The sequence below is a fragment of the Erpetoichthys calabaricus genome, chromosome 9 (assembly GCF_900747795.2).
Source record: "Erpetoichthys calabaricus chromosome 9, fErpCal1.3, whole genome shotgun sequence".
NCBI lineage: Eukaryota > Metazoa > Chordata > Cladistia > Polypteriformes > Polypteridae > Erpetoichthys > Erpetoichthys calabaricus.
In genome coordinates, this window is record NC_041402.2 from 89,512,671 (window position 1) to 89,529,859 (window position 17,189).

The following is a 17,189-nucleotide window of genomic DNA, read 5'->3' on the forward strand; positions in this document are numbered from 1 at the left end:
TTGTAAAGGACCCACGTACCCGAGCCGGAAGAGGACATTTTTAAAGGACAGAGTTTTTTATGGACATTTATTTATTGCTGGTTTTATTTGTCTTTTAAAGTTCTTATTCTTTTAATGTCCTGTTTTAATGAAGGGGGGCTTGGGTTGGTTTTATTGTGGGATTAATGGTTTTAGTACAATGTAGAGTGGCCGAGCTGTGGACTTGGTCTCCAGTTGCATTGGGTTGGTAGTGGTGTGGAGCCTTCTCATGCAACTGGAGTCTTATGGAGGGTTGAATGTGGAGTTATGGGTCCACAGCTCTTCCAGCAAACGCCAGTTTGTTTTTAAATAAATAATCACCGCGCTCACGGCTTAGGAGGGGGCGTGGTGACTGTAGCGAGCCGCAGGGCGATCTGCAGTGTGGGCGTTTCTCACCTAAGTGCACAGGTGAGAGACTGCCCACATCTGTGATTGTTCCTGTGGCTAATGGGCTGCAGCTGCCATGTCCTCACTGCATATATTAGAGACGCCCGAGGACGGTTAGAGGGGAATAAAGTACAAGAGGAAAAGGAAAGAAAGAAAGACGGAGGTTATGGGAGGAAGAAAGCAGGAAGCAAGAGAAAGAGAGAGAGTGCGCTGGTGCGAGTGAGTGAGCGAGCATGAACAGGCTCGCAGCAGCTGAATAGGCAACCTGGGTGTTAGGCTGACATCCCAGGCGTAGTAGTTGTTGTCGTAAGATGTGCAGCCATCTTACAAAAGTTGTTGCCGGGAATCAGGACTTGGGAACATGGTGTCCACCACGTGAGAGCCTTGGCCATTGGTAGGATTTCCCAGGTCACTGTCAGGGGGAGCCGACCGGAGCCAAGGATCGGAAAGGCGACTGACAGTAGTAGCAGGAGTAGGTAGAAGGCCAGCTGCAGAAAGAGCATCTCTCCTGTTGAGCAGCCCAGATGGGAGTAGCAGGGGAGCCGCCAGGATAACCAAAGAAGCACCGGGCTTGTCATTTGTTTTTAAAAGACTGCTTCCTATTGAACGTTTTAACCTCGTTTTAAAGGATGGTTGTTTTGGGTATTTTAACCTCCACGTTTCATTTAAAGGATTATTTATTTATTTATTTATTGAACATTGCACTGCAGCACTTTATTAGAACACTGTTTTGGATTGTTGTAAATAAAAGCACTTTGCACTTTGTTACACCATACTTAAAAGCCAAACAGCCCTATTGATTTGTTTGCTTTTCTCTATCTCTCTGACAGTCACTGCTCCTGACACGAACTCCTTTGAAGAGGAAGATATGTTTGAATTCTTTTAATTGTGAGACGGAACTGTCATCTCTGTCTTGTCATGGAGCACAGTTTAAACTTTTGAAAAAGAGACAAATGTTTGTTTGCAGTGTTTGAATAACGTTCCTGTCTCTCTACAACCTCCTGTGTTTCTGCGCAAATCTGTGACCCAAGCATGACAATATAAAAATAACCATATAAACATATGGTTTCTACTTCGCGGATTTTCTTATTTCGTGGGTGGCTCTGGAACGCAACCCCCGCGATAGAGGAGGGATTACTGTACTTTCAGATTCACTTAAACTGTAAGAAAGTATGTTTAAATAGATTTGTATATCCTAATTAAAAACAGAAAGTTTCCACTAATTTAAGAATCCGTGATGTGAAAAGCAAGAAATTGGTCTGGAACCAGATTTATGAAGCTCAGACTGGAAAGTCAGATTCAAGTAAGTGTTGTTTGAACACACAAGACCAAAATCTTAATGAACCATTTCTGGAGAGCTATATGGGTCCTTGCTAAAGTATTTAGAAAAGTCTCATTTCATTTTCAAACCTGCTTAAACCAATTTATTGTCATGGGTTGCAAAAGCATATTTCTCAACTGCACTGGACCGAGTTCTGGTCCATCACTTGGCCTACTCAGCCAGGGACCAGTTTTGGAAACACCAGATACCTAACCTGCATATCTTTGGAGATGTGAAAATAAAACTTCAGTACCCAGAGGAAATGTGCAAAATTCTACTCTGCCTATGTTCTGGCATGGCATTCAAATGTAGGACAGTGGATCCATGAGGAAGCAGTACTGCAACCTATGCCACTGTGCAGCCATCTTACAAAAGTAAAGTATATTTTTTGCCTGGTTCTACAAAGTGAAAATAGAAACATGATCTGTAAATAAAAAGAAAGGAATTGTACTTTTATTGCAAATTTGTTAAACAAAATGTACAGACCTACTTAAATACTGTGTCTAGCTTAGCTGTACTGGAGACTGAGATATACTGACGTGCTGACGTCATCCTTGCAAAAGAAAGAGATCTGGCTGAGAGTTTTTGTGTTTTCTGTGGTGTGAGATTTAATTAAAAAAAATACATTTTGCTCCTAAAAGCTTAGGGTTTTGGTTGCAGCTAAGGAGCTATGCAGGAATTTTGAAAGCTTTTTTCCCCCTTTAGAAGGGTTTTTTTGCAGCTGAAGCTTTTGGGAACTCTTGGAAAAGTTACTTGTACTCATTATTTGTATTCAAACAAGTGTCAGCGAGCCAGGGTAGTAAGAAACAGTAGCTGAAATCAGCATCTCTGTAAGTAAATAACCAGCATTGTAGTAAGTAACAGAAACAGTGATTCCTTAGTGGGGGGAAAAAAGTCAGTAGCAGTAAAGAGAGGGGCTTCACTGCATGTAGGCTTGTGGCTAGCATTAAGGTGCCGATTAGGCACAAGCAGTTGTAGGAGCAGGCAGGACAGTAAGAAATTAACTAGCAGTGGATATTCAGTACTGCGGTGGGTTGGCACCCTGCCCAGGATTGTTTCCTGCCTTGTGCCCTGTGTTGGCTGGGATTGGCTCCAGCAGACCCCCGTGACCCTGTGTTCGGATTCAGCGGGTTGGAAAATGGATGGATGGATGGATATTCAGTAAGCAAGTTTTTCTAGATTTAACAGTTCTTAAGAGTCAGGAAAGTTGAACAGTTAAGAAGGTGACATTAATGTGAAGAATTACAAATGGTGCATGTGGAGAGCTGTTAAGTAAGGAATAAGAGGAGCGCAACGTTAGGAGAGCAGACAAAAAAAAGTAAAGTTAACCTCATAGAAAAACAACCAGCAGGCAGTCTAGGGGGAGAATATGACAGGAACTTAAGGGGTCAGAAGGTGTAAAATAACTATCAGTTCTTTAATCTATTTTTTTTCACGTAAATTATTTAAGTTAAATCATTTCATTTTAATTAAAAAAAAAACTTTAAAAAAGCAGTTTTAGTAAATCTAAAGTCAGATTTTAATAAGAGGCCAGTACAATGCAAGACGTATTGGATGTTGGACTTTTAGTGGATGGCTTGGAGAAGCCAGTCTTCTATGAGGGCTACATCTGCAGGCATTGCCAGCTGATCCAGCACCTCGAGCTTAGGGTCGTTGAAATGGAGGAGTAGTTGGCTGGCCTATGTTGTAGTAGAGAATTGATGGACCTGGCCCAGGTGTCCTTGAGAGAGAGAGAGAGTGTGCATCCCTAAGGTGGCGTGGGAGGAGATTCTAGACCAGACAGGTAGATATAGGTTGGTCATAGTCATAAGGTGCAAAGTAAAGGGTGCACACTATACAGAGGCATTAACCCCAGAATTGGAAGTGTCAAACCTTTTTCACATCCTTGTGGAGCTGGACAGTATCTCTGAGGTGGTACACAGAATTCCAGTGGGCCACCTCAAAGCCAATTCCCACAAAGAGAGAGGTAGTGATAGTTGGGCACTCATTTACTAGGAAGATTGAAGTGCAGGTTTGGTCCAGAGACAGAGAGACTTGCATGGTGTGTTGCCTTCTGGCTTGTACAGGTGGGAGACCTCCCTGGAAAGGTTGATAGGCTCTTGGCCAGAGTGGGGTAGATCTAGTGGTCATTGTCCATGTTGGAACATGCGACCCAAATTTAAAGAGTTAGGTGCCAGGCTGAGGAGCAGAACTGACAAGGATGCCTTCTCCAAAGTTCTGTCTGTGCCACACACCAGTCCAGATAAGACTGAGGACATTAGAAGGCTTAACGGGTGGCTCAAGTCTTGGTATGTGTTTTGGAGCAATAGGACTCCTTTTGAAACTCCTTATATAAAAAGGGTGACCAGGTAGATCCAAGCAACTATAGGCCAGTAAGCTTAATGTGTGCATCACAGGTAAATTAATGGAAGGAAATATTAAGGATAAGATTGAGCAATACATAGCAAGGACAGGAGTTTTACTACACAGTCAGTATGGGTTCAGAGAGGGAGGTCATGTTTTAGCAACATGTTGGAATTCTATGAGGAATCAACAAAAGAATATAATCAAAGAGAAGCATATGATATTATTTATGTTGACTTTCAGAAGGCATTGGATAAGGTGCCACATGAGAGGTTGGCCATCAAACTAAAAAGTGGGAGTTGTTGTTTGTAGATGGGTACAAAATTGGCTTAGACACGGAAAGCAGAGGGCTATGGTGTGAGGAACCCAATCAGAATTGGCTGACATTAAGAGTGGTGTTCTACAGGGGTCAGTGCTAGGGCATTGCTATGTTTAATATGTATAAATAATTCAGATAGGAATATAAGTAACAAACTGGTTAAGTTTGCAGATGATACAATGTAGGTGGATTGGCAGATAATCTAGTATCCGTTGTATTATTACAGAGAGATTTGGAAAGGCTTCGAAAGATTTGTGGCAGATAAAATTTAATGTAAGTAAATGTAATGTATTTCATAAAGGAAGTAAAATGTAAAGTTTGAAAACACAGTGTGAGATCTGAAAATTGAAAGTACATCTTATGAGAAGTATTTAGGAGTCGTAGTGAACTTGACACTACCAAGAAGAATGACTAGGCCGATTCCAGAGCTACGGGGGATGGATCATGAGGAAAAATTAAAAGAGTGCCTTTTCAGTTTAAGCAAAAAAAGATTAAGAGAAGACATGATTGAAGTGTTTAAAATTATGAAGGGAATTAGTATAGTGGATTGAGACTGTTGCGTTCAAATGAGCTCAGCAAGAACACAGGGATACAGTTGGAAATTTATTAAGGGTAAATTTTGCACAAACAGTAGGATGTTTTTCTTCACACAGAGAACCATAAACACATGGAATAAGTTGCAAAGTAGTGTTGTAAACAATAGATCTTCAGGGACCTTCAGAACTCGACTTGATGTTATTTTGGAAGAATTAAGTGCATAGAACTGGTGAGTTTTGTTGCTCTAAATGGCCTGTTCTTGTCTAGATTGATCTAATGTTCTAATATAAAATAAATTTTTTTTATGATCAGTTTGTGGAATATTACAATGAAATTGATGTATGAAAGAAAACATTTGGAGATGCAGTACATTGTATGCTAGCATATGTATAATAACAGAGCAAAATAACCTCAGGTGATGTTTACCAAACCATCGTTTTGTCTATATATATATATATATATATATATATATATATATATATATATATATATATATATATATATATAATATAGACACACACACAGTCATATGAAAAAACTTGGGAACCCCTCTTAATTCTTTGAATTTTTGTTTATCATTGGCTGAGCTTTCAAAGTTCATATTTTAATATATGACATGCCTTATGGAAACAGTAGTATTTCAGCAGTGACTTTAAGTTTAGTGGATTAACAGAAAATATACAATATGCATCATAACAAAATTAGACAGGTGCATAAATTTGGGCACCCCAACAGAGATATTACATCAATACTTAGTTGAGCCTCCTTTTGCAAATATAACAGCCTCTAGATGCCTCCTATAGCCTTTGATGAGCTTCTGGATGGAGGTATTTTTGACTATTCTTCCATACAAAATCTCTCCAGTTAAATTTAATGGCTGCCAAGCATGGACAGCCTGCTTCAAATCATCCCATAGATTTTTGATGATATTCAAGTCAGGGGACTATGATGGGCATTCCAGGTGGTTTAAGAATGTTAGGTTATTTATTAAGCAGCAGCAGCTGATTGAGCAAAGAGGAAGTAAAAAAAAACTGTATTTATTTCCCATTGTATCACCGTTTAAGAGGGGATTTCGGAGGAGCGACCGCGTCATTTTGGGGTGCATTCTGCCCCCTCTTCACAACACGAGCAGCAGAGATGCGAAGTGGCTGGTGCGTAGCACATGCTTGTGGGGGTTGATGAGCGAAGCAAGCAGGGGGTAAGCCCCCTAGTATATATGTGCGTGTGGGTGTATGTATATATGTGTATATGTATGTATATTTAATTACACACATTTAATTATTATGTACACTGTATCAATTGCCATGTAGTGTAAAAAAAAATTATTTAACCCACTTATGTAATGTTTCAGTAGTACGTACTTACAAAGACATGAATTAATGTTTCTTTTGAGTATGTTTCTTGAATTTGATTGATGATTTTAAAATGTTTCTGTATAACATATTCAACCTTTATTTTATTATATCATTATTTGGAAAGTGAACTGTAATTTGCACAGTAATTTAAAAATGCCTTATTTATAGCTTCAGTTTCATTAATTCTTTTTTCAAAACTTTTTTCCAATAAAGAGTGGTATGGGGCCAGAATAATTTCTGGTATCAATGAGTGCAGGACAGGAAGCTGCCCTAGGAATAAGTAAGTCCATTTCAGAGCACAAACGCAAACTTTCCTCCATTCACTTATGGTGAGGCAATTTATACAGGAGATGTCAGTTAACATAACCCATTCATTTTGGGGATTTAAGAGTAAACTGAAATACTTGATGAAGATGCACTTAAAGATGGTGAATCTTTCACAGAGAGGGCCATACCTTGGATTTTAAACCCAAGCCTCCTTTTCATTCTATAGCTTGAGGTGAATGTGATGGTTTGGCACCCTGTGCTACTGAGAATAGGAATCATGCAACCCTGAATTGAATTAAGTTGGTTTAAGAATGTTAGGTTATTTATTAAGTAACATAATAATCATATTGTTTGTAACATTTTTTATGTAATAGTTTTGGTAAAAGGTAATTGAACATCATAATTTGGAACTAAATAGGTTGTAATATGGCAGTACTTAATGATAGTATACTGTACGTTTTCATTTTAATACTAATAGGTTGTAGGTTTAATACTAATTATGTTTGTATATTTTGAATATGAATTTCTGTATCAAACCATAAAAATTAGCATAGTGTATAGAACCTGATTGTTTGGTTTCAGTTCTTGACTTTGTTTTATTTTGAGAGGAAAAAATAAATAATTCCTTTCCTGGAGCATTTACAATTTCTTTTCTTTAGAGCAGGGTGTAGTGCTACTACATGGAACGTGAGTCTCAGTAGAGTTTATTTTAAGAATACTGACTGATTAGCTAAAAGTTTCCATTCCTACTATATATAACACTGCCATTTGCTTAAATCCTGGGTGAATGGTGAAGCTGTTAGATGTGACTTAAGTCAGAAAGAAATTTCATAATTAACCTCTTGTGTGACACATTGTTCATATTCTGTTAAGCTGCTGTTTATAACTGTAAACTATAAGTAAGTTAAATGAAAAGAGTGCTGTTTATTTATCCTCATTGTCACTAATTAAATATCATATCTTGAACTCACAGACACTTAACAGAAGATTGCAGAACTGGACCAGTCATTAATGGTGAGGGGTCTGTAGATGAAGAACCGAGTACTGGACATAGACAAAGTCAGAAATCTCCTACCAAGGTCCTTTCTGAACAAAACAATATACCCCTTCAAGGCAAGTACCATATGTTTATGAGGTTTTGAGAATAAAATCAGTAACTGTTCTAGTTCAATGCAAAAATAAATAATTAAATATACTCTAGTTGTAAGCAGCAACAGGCAGTTGTAAAAGTTCTTAAAAACAGGCAATCCTTTGAATTTGGTTACCATATTAAATAAGGGAGAATGTCACTATTGACAAATTTTGCACTTCTTTTTTCCAATTTAAATAACATGCACTTCACATACTTACTTGGGAATTGATTAGACAAACCGAAATTCAGACCATTTATGTAGTTACTTCAAAAGTGTACAAAAAATGGAGGGATTCTTATATAAGGGAGCTAGTCCCCAAACAGTATAGCGTAGAGCCTAGTTATAACCAGAGTTGAGGGTTTTCTGTCCACTTTTAATTTACTGCTTTGCACCAGCAAAAATTGAGAGGGGGCTATGTTTAGGTGGGATTGGAAGAAGAAGTCACACAGTTCTTGTGTAGTAGAGACTGATCTTTGTGCAACTATTAGAAGTAACAGAAATACAGTTGCATGTGTCTTGGCATCCCTGCTACTTCATATGTGTTCTACTGTTCCCCATCTTCTTAGCCATAGTATTTTTCATGTTTTGAATATTTCTTTGTGATTAAATAAACACAACTAATGCTTCATTTTACCCCTGCAGTGCAGTTTTCTACATCCTAGCCCTGTTACCTGGGAATGTAAACATGAATGCTGTAAATCTGGAATGTTTTAACCCAGTAATTTGTAAAGTTCTATATGTGAAAAGGGCTATAGAATTGCAAAACAAACATTTCTTTTTACAGTGTTTCTCAGTATTCTCTTTTAGATGGCTTAAATTACTAAATGGCTTGTGTTAAAACATTTGGTAAAGAGATTAGTCAAAAAAGACTTTTTTTTTTTTTTTTTTTTTTAAACTACAGTTGCTTTAGACTTTCCAAAGACATGTGAGTGACGTTAATTGGAGACTTTATAAGTAATTGTTGATGTATATAAGAATGCTTTTTGTAAGGTAATGCTATCCCGTCCAGGACTGTTTCATGCCTTGTGGCTAATGAACGGGGTGTATTTCAGCCCATGAACTGAAAGACTGAATGTATGTTGATTAAGTTACCATTTACAGATACATGTTTTACATCTGTGCATACATTATAATGGTTGATTTTTTTTTATTTTACAGCATATTATTATTGCTGTTACATTAAAATAAAATTGTAAATATAGTGTGGTTGGCATGCATGTCTTCTGAACCATAGACCAGAGGGCATGTTACCTTATCCAGTTATAGGACACATAATAGTCGTTAAATAAGTCACGTGCACAACCCATATGTGTTGCATTTGTAAACAACAACTACTGTATATAATTAAATATTAATAATATCTGAATGTACACAGTACGACATTCTGTTCCTTAAACTGTTACTCTGTTTTTGCCGTGATAGATCAATTGAGTCCTTTATTTTTCCTCCTTGGAGTTGTAAGATTCATGTTCATCAGCACACTAAAAACTAGTAATTACTCTGCTTGAAATGAAGATAGAGGTTTTTCAGATGTAATGTGTAAGTCCTTTTTCATCTCATTCCTGACTTGTAAATACTTTACAGGCCATTTCAGCACAAGTGTATCTTGTCTTGCTCCTAAAATGCATGAGACATGGTTAAACAGACCCAGTGTAGAGCTAGCACAGTGTTCCAGCACATTTGTATTCCTGTTATTTTCAGGTTTTCTCTGACTTTACAGTTTTTTAAGTACTGTTAAATGGTCTCTTGATCCTGTTGTACTTTTTATTGTTAGAAGAGATTACAATGATACTAACAAATAATATCAAGTCACTTTATATGTGATCCAAACTACAACTAAAGGAGCCAAAGTTTTAATGCATGAAGTTTATTCTGAGCTCTTCAATCTCTAAACAGGAGCCACTGAATTTCACATCACGGCTTCTGTTAAAATTTTACTGTGACATCTCCAGTATGTAATACCTATAATAGCTGAATTTTTTTCTTTACCTTGGACTCAGAGTTTCTTTGCATTTCCTAAACGATTTAGTCTTACTGAGTTTACTTGGTTTTCTTTCTTTCAAGAAACATTTAAGTAGTTTTTCTGCAGGTGCAGTCCTGAAACAAATAGAAAACAACCTATTGAATCTTACTAAACTTAACACTTTGATGCAAAATTTCAACGTGGAACATTGTGTTGTTTTTCTTACTAAACCTGATGCTTCTGAATGCTGGTGTCACTACTTGGAGATGTTCAGTACACAGATAGTAAAGAATGCATTTTGTCCCTATTATTACATTTGTACAATAGAATTATATGTTCCCTATGACACTGTAGACATCTAATAGTACTTTTATGTCATAAGTAACTGTTTATTCTACTTTTTACCAGTTTTGGAGGATTTAGTATTAAATATTTTGGCTTTCTTATTGTATAGTTTTTTTGTATTTTGTTCCTCCCGACAGTATTTACTACCTTGTCTCATAGTTACACACCCTATTATATAATCTTCCCTAATAACAGAGGTCATTTCTATTAGGAAATCATATTAAAATTTATTAAAAAATGCAGTGTCATTTGCATTCTTCTAAATAATAAAATAGTCAAAAAGCATAGCTTATAGCTCAGTGGAGGACAGTAAACTTTTACACTGATTTTTACCCCTGTGTGGAAATTTGAAAACAGCTGCTTCTGGCATTACCTGTATTTAGGAGAAGGTACAATAATATAGGTCATATTTAAGTCAAGTCCATGTTATTGTGTATTGATCACAGGCTATATTGAGAATTCTGGAGCCTATAGTTTAAACTGTCTAATTCTGATCCTTTCAATGGTATTTGTTTAAAACAAAACACAATTCTTTTTTCCTAGTCTTGATTTGTAATATTGATTTTCTGTAATCTGGCAAATGGTGTTTAATATTTCTATATATATTATAGGTTTTTTCAGAATACTATTGCATATTATAAGTTATACTACAGTGTTAAGAGTGATTTTTTTCCATTTAAGTGAATGGTCATTTATTTTTCTTTTGTAAGTGTATAACTTAATTATAAGCAAATATCCTGACTTTTTGTAGCAATTTAAGTATTATTAGTAAAGTCATATTAAAGCAAAAACCCAAACAGACAAATGAATACAGTGTAACAGTGGATTATATCATTTACAAAGCTTCAAACATACTAGTAAGCAAACAAACATGGAAAATATAGCTTTTGATCTACAACATGAATATTTTTTTTCTGATTTAGTAAATGGAGAGTCCAACACTAATTCCATTGAGAATGGCAGAAACAGCCCATCTTGTGGGGTACTTCCATCATCTCCTGCAACGTCACTTTCTAGTCAACCTCAGAATGGAAATGCAACTAGAACGGTCCATCCAGAAGAAACAAACCTTCCTGTCTCAGCTGACTCTACCGAACAGCTAGCAGCAGTAATCAAGAATCTGGATGCCTTACCACAAGGGTAAGAGTATATAGCTCATAATAATTAACAAAAAAAAACTTTTACGAACATTAGCTTTATAGCAGTAACTTCCATTCTACCATGCCAATTTTGCTGTCATAACTGAATGAATAACTGTTTATTACTGATTTAGGAACACTTACATGATTACTTTTTGAAAAAATATAGTATGCATTTTTATTATCAGATATTATTTATCTCTGTCAGATACCAGAACTATACCCATTGTCACCTGGTTATTAGCTGGCTTTTTACTGTATAGACAAGTTGTAAAACGAATGAATGAATAATACAATAGCTATAAAAAGTATTCTCCACCTTTGCCATATTTTAATAGATTTTATTGAGTTTTTTGCCATTCAATCAAAAACAGGAAATAAATGATATTGGATAATTGTTTATTTGAGTCAACATTTTGTGGCAGAAATTTTAGTAATTTGTCTTTAAAATCAAAATCTCTACCATCCTGGTAAATCTGGGCATTACATTATATGCATATTCCTTGCGAATATGCTCAGACAGGCAAAGTGGATGGGGTCTGTTGATGCTTCTTAATCTCATGGTTTGTCTCAACATGCTAGAACACTGATTTTTGTGATTTTAAAGAGCAAGTCCTGTGAGTTATGCAGTTATTGCTAGTGTTGATCGTTGAAGTTTGCCAAAGTGTTTTTCACTATAAATATGCTGTGTTTGCTGAATTATTTCCAGGAAATTTGCAATGCAGTTGGCTTACACAAACGTATTTTCCAAGTGCCCCATGATGATGCTTTGTGAAGCCAGCTTAACATTGCAGAGAGCAACCATGAGGAGAACTTTCACAGATGCTCAGTGTAAAATTGTTGCTGATGTGGCCGCAGCTAGGTCTCAAGCACATGAGCAAAAAAACAACAAAAAAAACGCATCCCTCAAATACACTTAAAAGTCCATTGCACCATTAGCTCAGTTCATCCTTCCCCACTGACTTTAGTGCATTTAATGGAGTTTGGTTAAGTTTGTAAACATTTCTATGATTTCGCAAAGGCCAAAGAATTCACTCATAACTAGTTGTTACATATGAAGAAAAGCACATACTGTAAACACATTATATCATTTTGAAGCATGAACAAAGAAAGTTCAATATATTAAAAAATAAACATATTTTTAGTTATTAAGAGTGGTTTTAAATCCAAATTACAACTGTTTCAGGTTGGTTTTATTCTGGAATGGAAATAGGTAATCACTGCATTTGGATATAAGATGTTTATAAATAGGTCTGTCATATGAAATGACATGTTCACTTCAAGGTACCCCAAGTAACACCATGGACACTGAAAAGAGAAATAAAATGGAAAAAATAGTAGTAAAGAATCTGAATATTTATTTAATTGAAAAGCAATTCAAGAGTGTATTGTGCTAAAATACTAAGACTTCAGTCTTGATTTAAATGCTTGAGTTAAACATCATTATTGCTTTGACTGTCTGTTTTGAGTCATCATCTTTCCAGAACATGAAGATTCTGCTAAGTTCTAATAACAGTGACATTTCTGTACTTTACTACATTCATTTTGCCTCCAGGGAAATTGTATTTAATAAGTGTTGAGCTTTTTTGAACCAGATCTTTCACATTGTCACTTATCTATGGTTCCAATATTTGTTATGCACCCAGGAAGCTGTGATTTTATAAATAGTTTTCTCCCATCATAGGGAAGACATAATACTCATATAAAGAGAAAAAAAAATGATTTGAACAAGTTCCAAACTATACTGTAGTGTTTTAATTGATATATAGTGTCAGATCTCATGTAATGGCAGTCTCAGGTTATGGCTTTTCTGCAAATTCCAACAAGCACATAGAACCTCACAATTTTCCTTTTCATCTGAATTTTAATTCATTTTCATCTGACTTCCATTTTTAATTTATGAATAGAGCAAACTAGTTTTGATACAAATTAGCAGCCCTCATTCAAGTCAAATTGGGGAGCATGCACTGGTACAGTGCGTTGCCGCACCCACTACACAACGAAACAACTCAGGATCCCGGTTTGCAACCCCCCAGGCAGGCATGTGGTCTAGTCCCACCCTCTGGAAATGACCCTCTATCTGCCGCAGCCAGGTGTTACATGGGCGACCCCTTGGCCTGGTCCAGCCACTTGGGTCCCCAACAATGAGGATCTTGCGAACTGGATCACCCTCGGGGAAATCTGGCGCTACCTCACAATGCAGGTAATGTACCTCATTCGGGACTCCATGAGCAATTGCTCAGTCAACACAAAGTCAAACCAACGGTACCCAAGGATTTTCCGGAGAAACTCAGTACCAAAGGAGTCCAGTCTTCGTCTCAGGTTACTGGATAGCGTCCATGTCTCGCAACCATATACTGTAGCAAGACAGGAAGCACCAGGATTGTAAAGACTTGGACCTTCATCCTTTTGCATAGATATCGGGAGCGCCACAAACCCCTTTCCAGCGACCTCATGACACCCCATGCTCTCCCAATCTGTCTACTGACTTCATAGGAAGAGTCACCAGAGACATAAATGTCACTGCCAAGGTAAGTAAACCTCTCAACAAGGTTGACACTCCCTCCGCAAACAGACACACTGCTGATGGCTGTGCCCAAGAGGTCATTAAAGAGCCATCATTAATGATGGGTAATAGTATTACATCCTATCGACTTTGTCACCTTTTTCAGTCATTTCGTGTTTTGTGTGCATGTGTTGCCACATGTAACTGGCCATGAATGCATCCATACAGTCTCGGGGAGTACAGTTGTTAGGAGGATGAGGTGACATTCTCAGTGATCCTATATCAAAGACACCTCACTTTTGTGCCACCATGTCATTTTTTAACTGTATAAAGTATTGTATCATTAGATTTTGAGCAATAAATATATCCGTTCAGTATTAATTTCTAAACCTGCTTATCCAGTGCAGGGTCATGGAGAAACTGAAGCCTGTCCTAGCAAGTACTGGGCACAAGGCAAGAAGAATCTTTGGAGGGGGTACCAGCCCATTGCAGCAATATATACAAATAGGGGGCTTTGCCCTCTGCTCGCTTTGCTCGTCAACCCCCGGGTCCTGGGCTACATGCTAGCCTCTTTGCCACTCGCATATGGGGATGCGGATGTGCAATTTAAACAGATTTTTATTTTCATGAGAATTGTTACATATGCATAATAGAACTATTTTACATTACAGCGAGTAATTAACCATGTTAAAAAATAGTAAAATGTAATAAATTGAAAGTAAATTATGTTTCATGTTGCGTCTGAGTTATTCATTGAGTAATACAATTTTGTTCTGTTTGGCTTTGAAATTAACACGCAAATACTTTTTAAGCTAACACGTTTACTGTAAAACTTTAGTAAAAACAATTTTTTGAATTAAATTTTCATCAGTATCGCATTGAATTTTGATTCTGTGTTTGGACTTTCATCGTGACAACGCAACATATAACTGCCCGTATTGAATTTTATTTCTCTCTATTAAATAAAATGACTTTTTCGAATGTTTGGCTCTGAGATTTGTTAATTGTCTTTGCAAAAGCTATTCTAACTGGAAACTGTTAACGTTTTAATACGAATGGCATATCAAGATCTCCTTTGCTGTCTAATGTTATCCGTGGAAGATTTACTACATTATCTTTCTTGGATACATCCTTCTTTCTACAATAATTCGTGCAGACTGGACGGTGTTAACGGTTGTAGATATTGTAAGTTGATGTTTTCATGTTCCGCCCGATCACCACCAATTGTTCCAGCATAGTCTATTAATATACATTTAACCAATTTGCCATGTAACCGATCAACATTTTTGGCATTAATTCATTTGACTTCATCATTTCTTGGTGCTAGGATTGCCCGTGTACTCATGTTTTCTGTTGATAACCCTTCGTGATGAAATTCTTCAATAAGATTTGGACATAATATGTCTTATTTCAGTGGCAACATAAAGTGAGGAAAATTTTAAAATGTATAAGAGCTGAGAGAGCAGGAACTGTGTCTGACAAAAGCATTCACACGAATGAGAGGTGAGAGTACCGTGTGCATGGTTGAATATGGTTGAGAGGAGGGCGAGACTTGAAAAAATCTCATGGCCAAAGTCTCATTGGACTTGAAAAAATCTCTTCAAAAATGTCTCGTCTCATCTTGTCGCAGGATGTTTATATAATAAAAAGATATGTATAACATGTTAAATGTTACGCACAAAGAGAGTATGATCCTTCAACTATTTGTTCTGAGAGAAAGAGAGAGAATGACAAAGGAGGGAAAAATATTTTAAAATATTATTCTACCATTGGGATTGGTTCCTGCCTTGTGTCCTGTGTTGGCTGGAATTGGCTCCAGCAGACCCCCGTGACCCTGTGTTCGGATTCAGCGGGTTGGAAAATGGATGGATGTATTATTTCATTTTTGGTTTTCTTCAATATCGGGTACAATCAGCTGTGAATGTAAAACATGAAATAAAAACATGTTAGCAGGTTTAGTTTTTCACCATTTTGCAGACTCTAGGCACATTTTTCAAGCTACCAATAAACTGTACCTATAGTTTAGTAGATACTGCAGACTCTGTAACTGCACAAGGTTTGTATAGCTTCATTGTCAAACGACCATTTTAAAGCATAGCTGATTAGTCAACAGCAGCATTCTAGTTAGATATGTAGACCTTGTGTATTTCTCTGTCATTGCATCGTAACGTACATCAGTCCACATGTACAGCAAGAAATTTGGTTTTAGTATGTGAATCTGTAGTAGTTTCTGTGCACCTATGTTGGGTTCAGTCAAAACTTTAGGTAACATGCTATGACTTATTAATAAAAAAATTATTAACAGTTTTTGTTAACAAAAATAACCTTGTTCTGATCCCCTTGTAAATTGTGAATATTTGGATGCAATTAAGGGAGCAAATTTTCTTATTTTGGGCCAGAAGGAAAAAATGAATACTAGAAGTAATAATCAAGAATGTTCACCATTATTCTTTGAGTTTGAGAGAGTCTTTCCTTTATACATACCATACTGTAGTAGTAGGGTGTTATACTGTGTTAGTCATTATGGATGCAATGAGAAGTCCAGCAAAATTACACCTTTTATTGGATAACTAAAAATATTACAATATGCAAGCTCTCACTGTATACGTAACATACTGAAAAAGTGTTGTATAATGTAAGCCATGACTCTTAAAGAGACTGTGTCTGAAATGCTATCAATTCACTCATTAATCCTCAGATCCAAAATGTGTTGTAAAATCATTGAACAATGTCATCAAGTTACTAACAAAATAACAGACGCAATGGAAAACATAGATTTTTTTAATAAATAAATTGTAATGATTCCCAAACTAACATCCTTATTACATTTAACCAGGTTAAGGTCCTTTTAACAATGAGATAACTTAAAAGAAAAAATAACACCCTGACTTTAAAACTAGTTGGATGATGACAGCAACAGGAGTCCCAGAGGATTGAACTTGAAGACCTCAGGAAAAGAAGTTAATTATCCAAGAAATAAAACTGGAAAAACTCCCAAAATGGCACCAATTATATTTTTAACCTGCTTTTTTTTACTTGCTGAAGGTAAATTAAAAGAAAACGTGACTCATAGATAGTGAACTGGCTGTCTAACTGCAGTTGCAGCAGTCCCAAAGGACTGAACCTGAAAAGATCTAGTCTGTTTGGTATATCTACATTGGAGCTGGACAGAAGTAACTGAACAGTTTCAGTATCAGTGCAATTATTTACATGCAGGAGAGGATGTAAGTGTGACATCACTTTTACACATTTAGAATAATAAGGTGTTTTTAACAAGGATTTCTGCAAGCTTTTACTCTTTCTTCATCTAACTCTGCTCTGAAACCACTGTAATGTAAACCCAGAGACATCTTGATCATGTTTTGTATGTTTGTTTGAGTTTCTTATACTTGGTAAGTTGGTGTTAACTCCTAATTTTCTTAAGCTGCAGCTTGACACTGAAATACTACTCTCACTCTTCTGCAGGTGAATGCCTAACCGTAGAAGTCTTTGCACAGTGTGGTGCCTTTTGTCCCGGTCTGTGCTTTTTGAAGTATACATGCTCAATTTACAGCTG

The 17,189-nt window shown here is 36.6% G+C and overlaps 1 protein-coding gene across 1 annotated transcript in view; it reads left to right on the top strand.

Moving 5' to 3' along the window:
* The window catches only part of wwp2 (WW domain containing E3 ubiquitin protein ligase 2), a 174,071-nt gene that overhangs the window by 70,817 nt on the left and 86,065 nt on the right, over positions 1 to 17,189 (top strand). The window contains exons 5-6 of the mRNA XM_028809863.2: positions 7,521 to 7,660; positions 10,912 to 11,128. Of these exons, the coding sequence (XP_028665696.1) occupies positions 7,521 to 7,660; positions 10,912 to 11,128 (357 nt within the window). The remainder of the gene's footprint in view (positions 1 to 7,520; positions 7,661 to 10,911; positions 11,129 to 17,189) is intronic.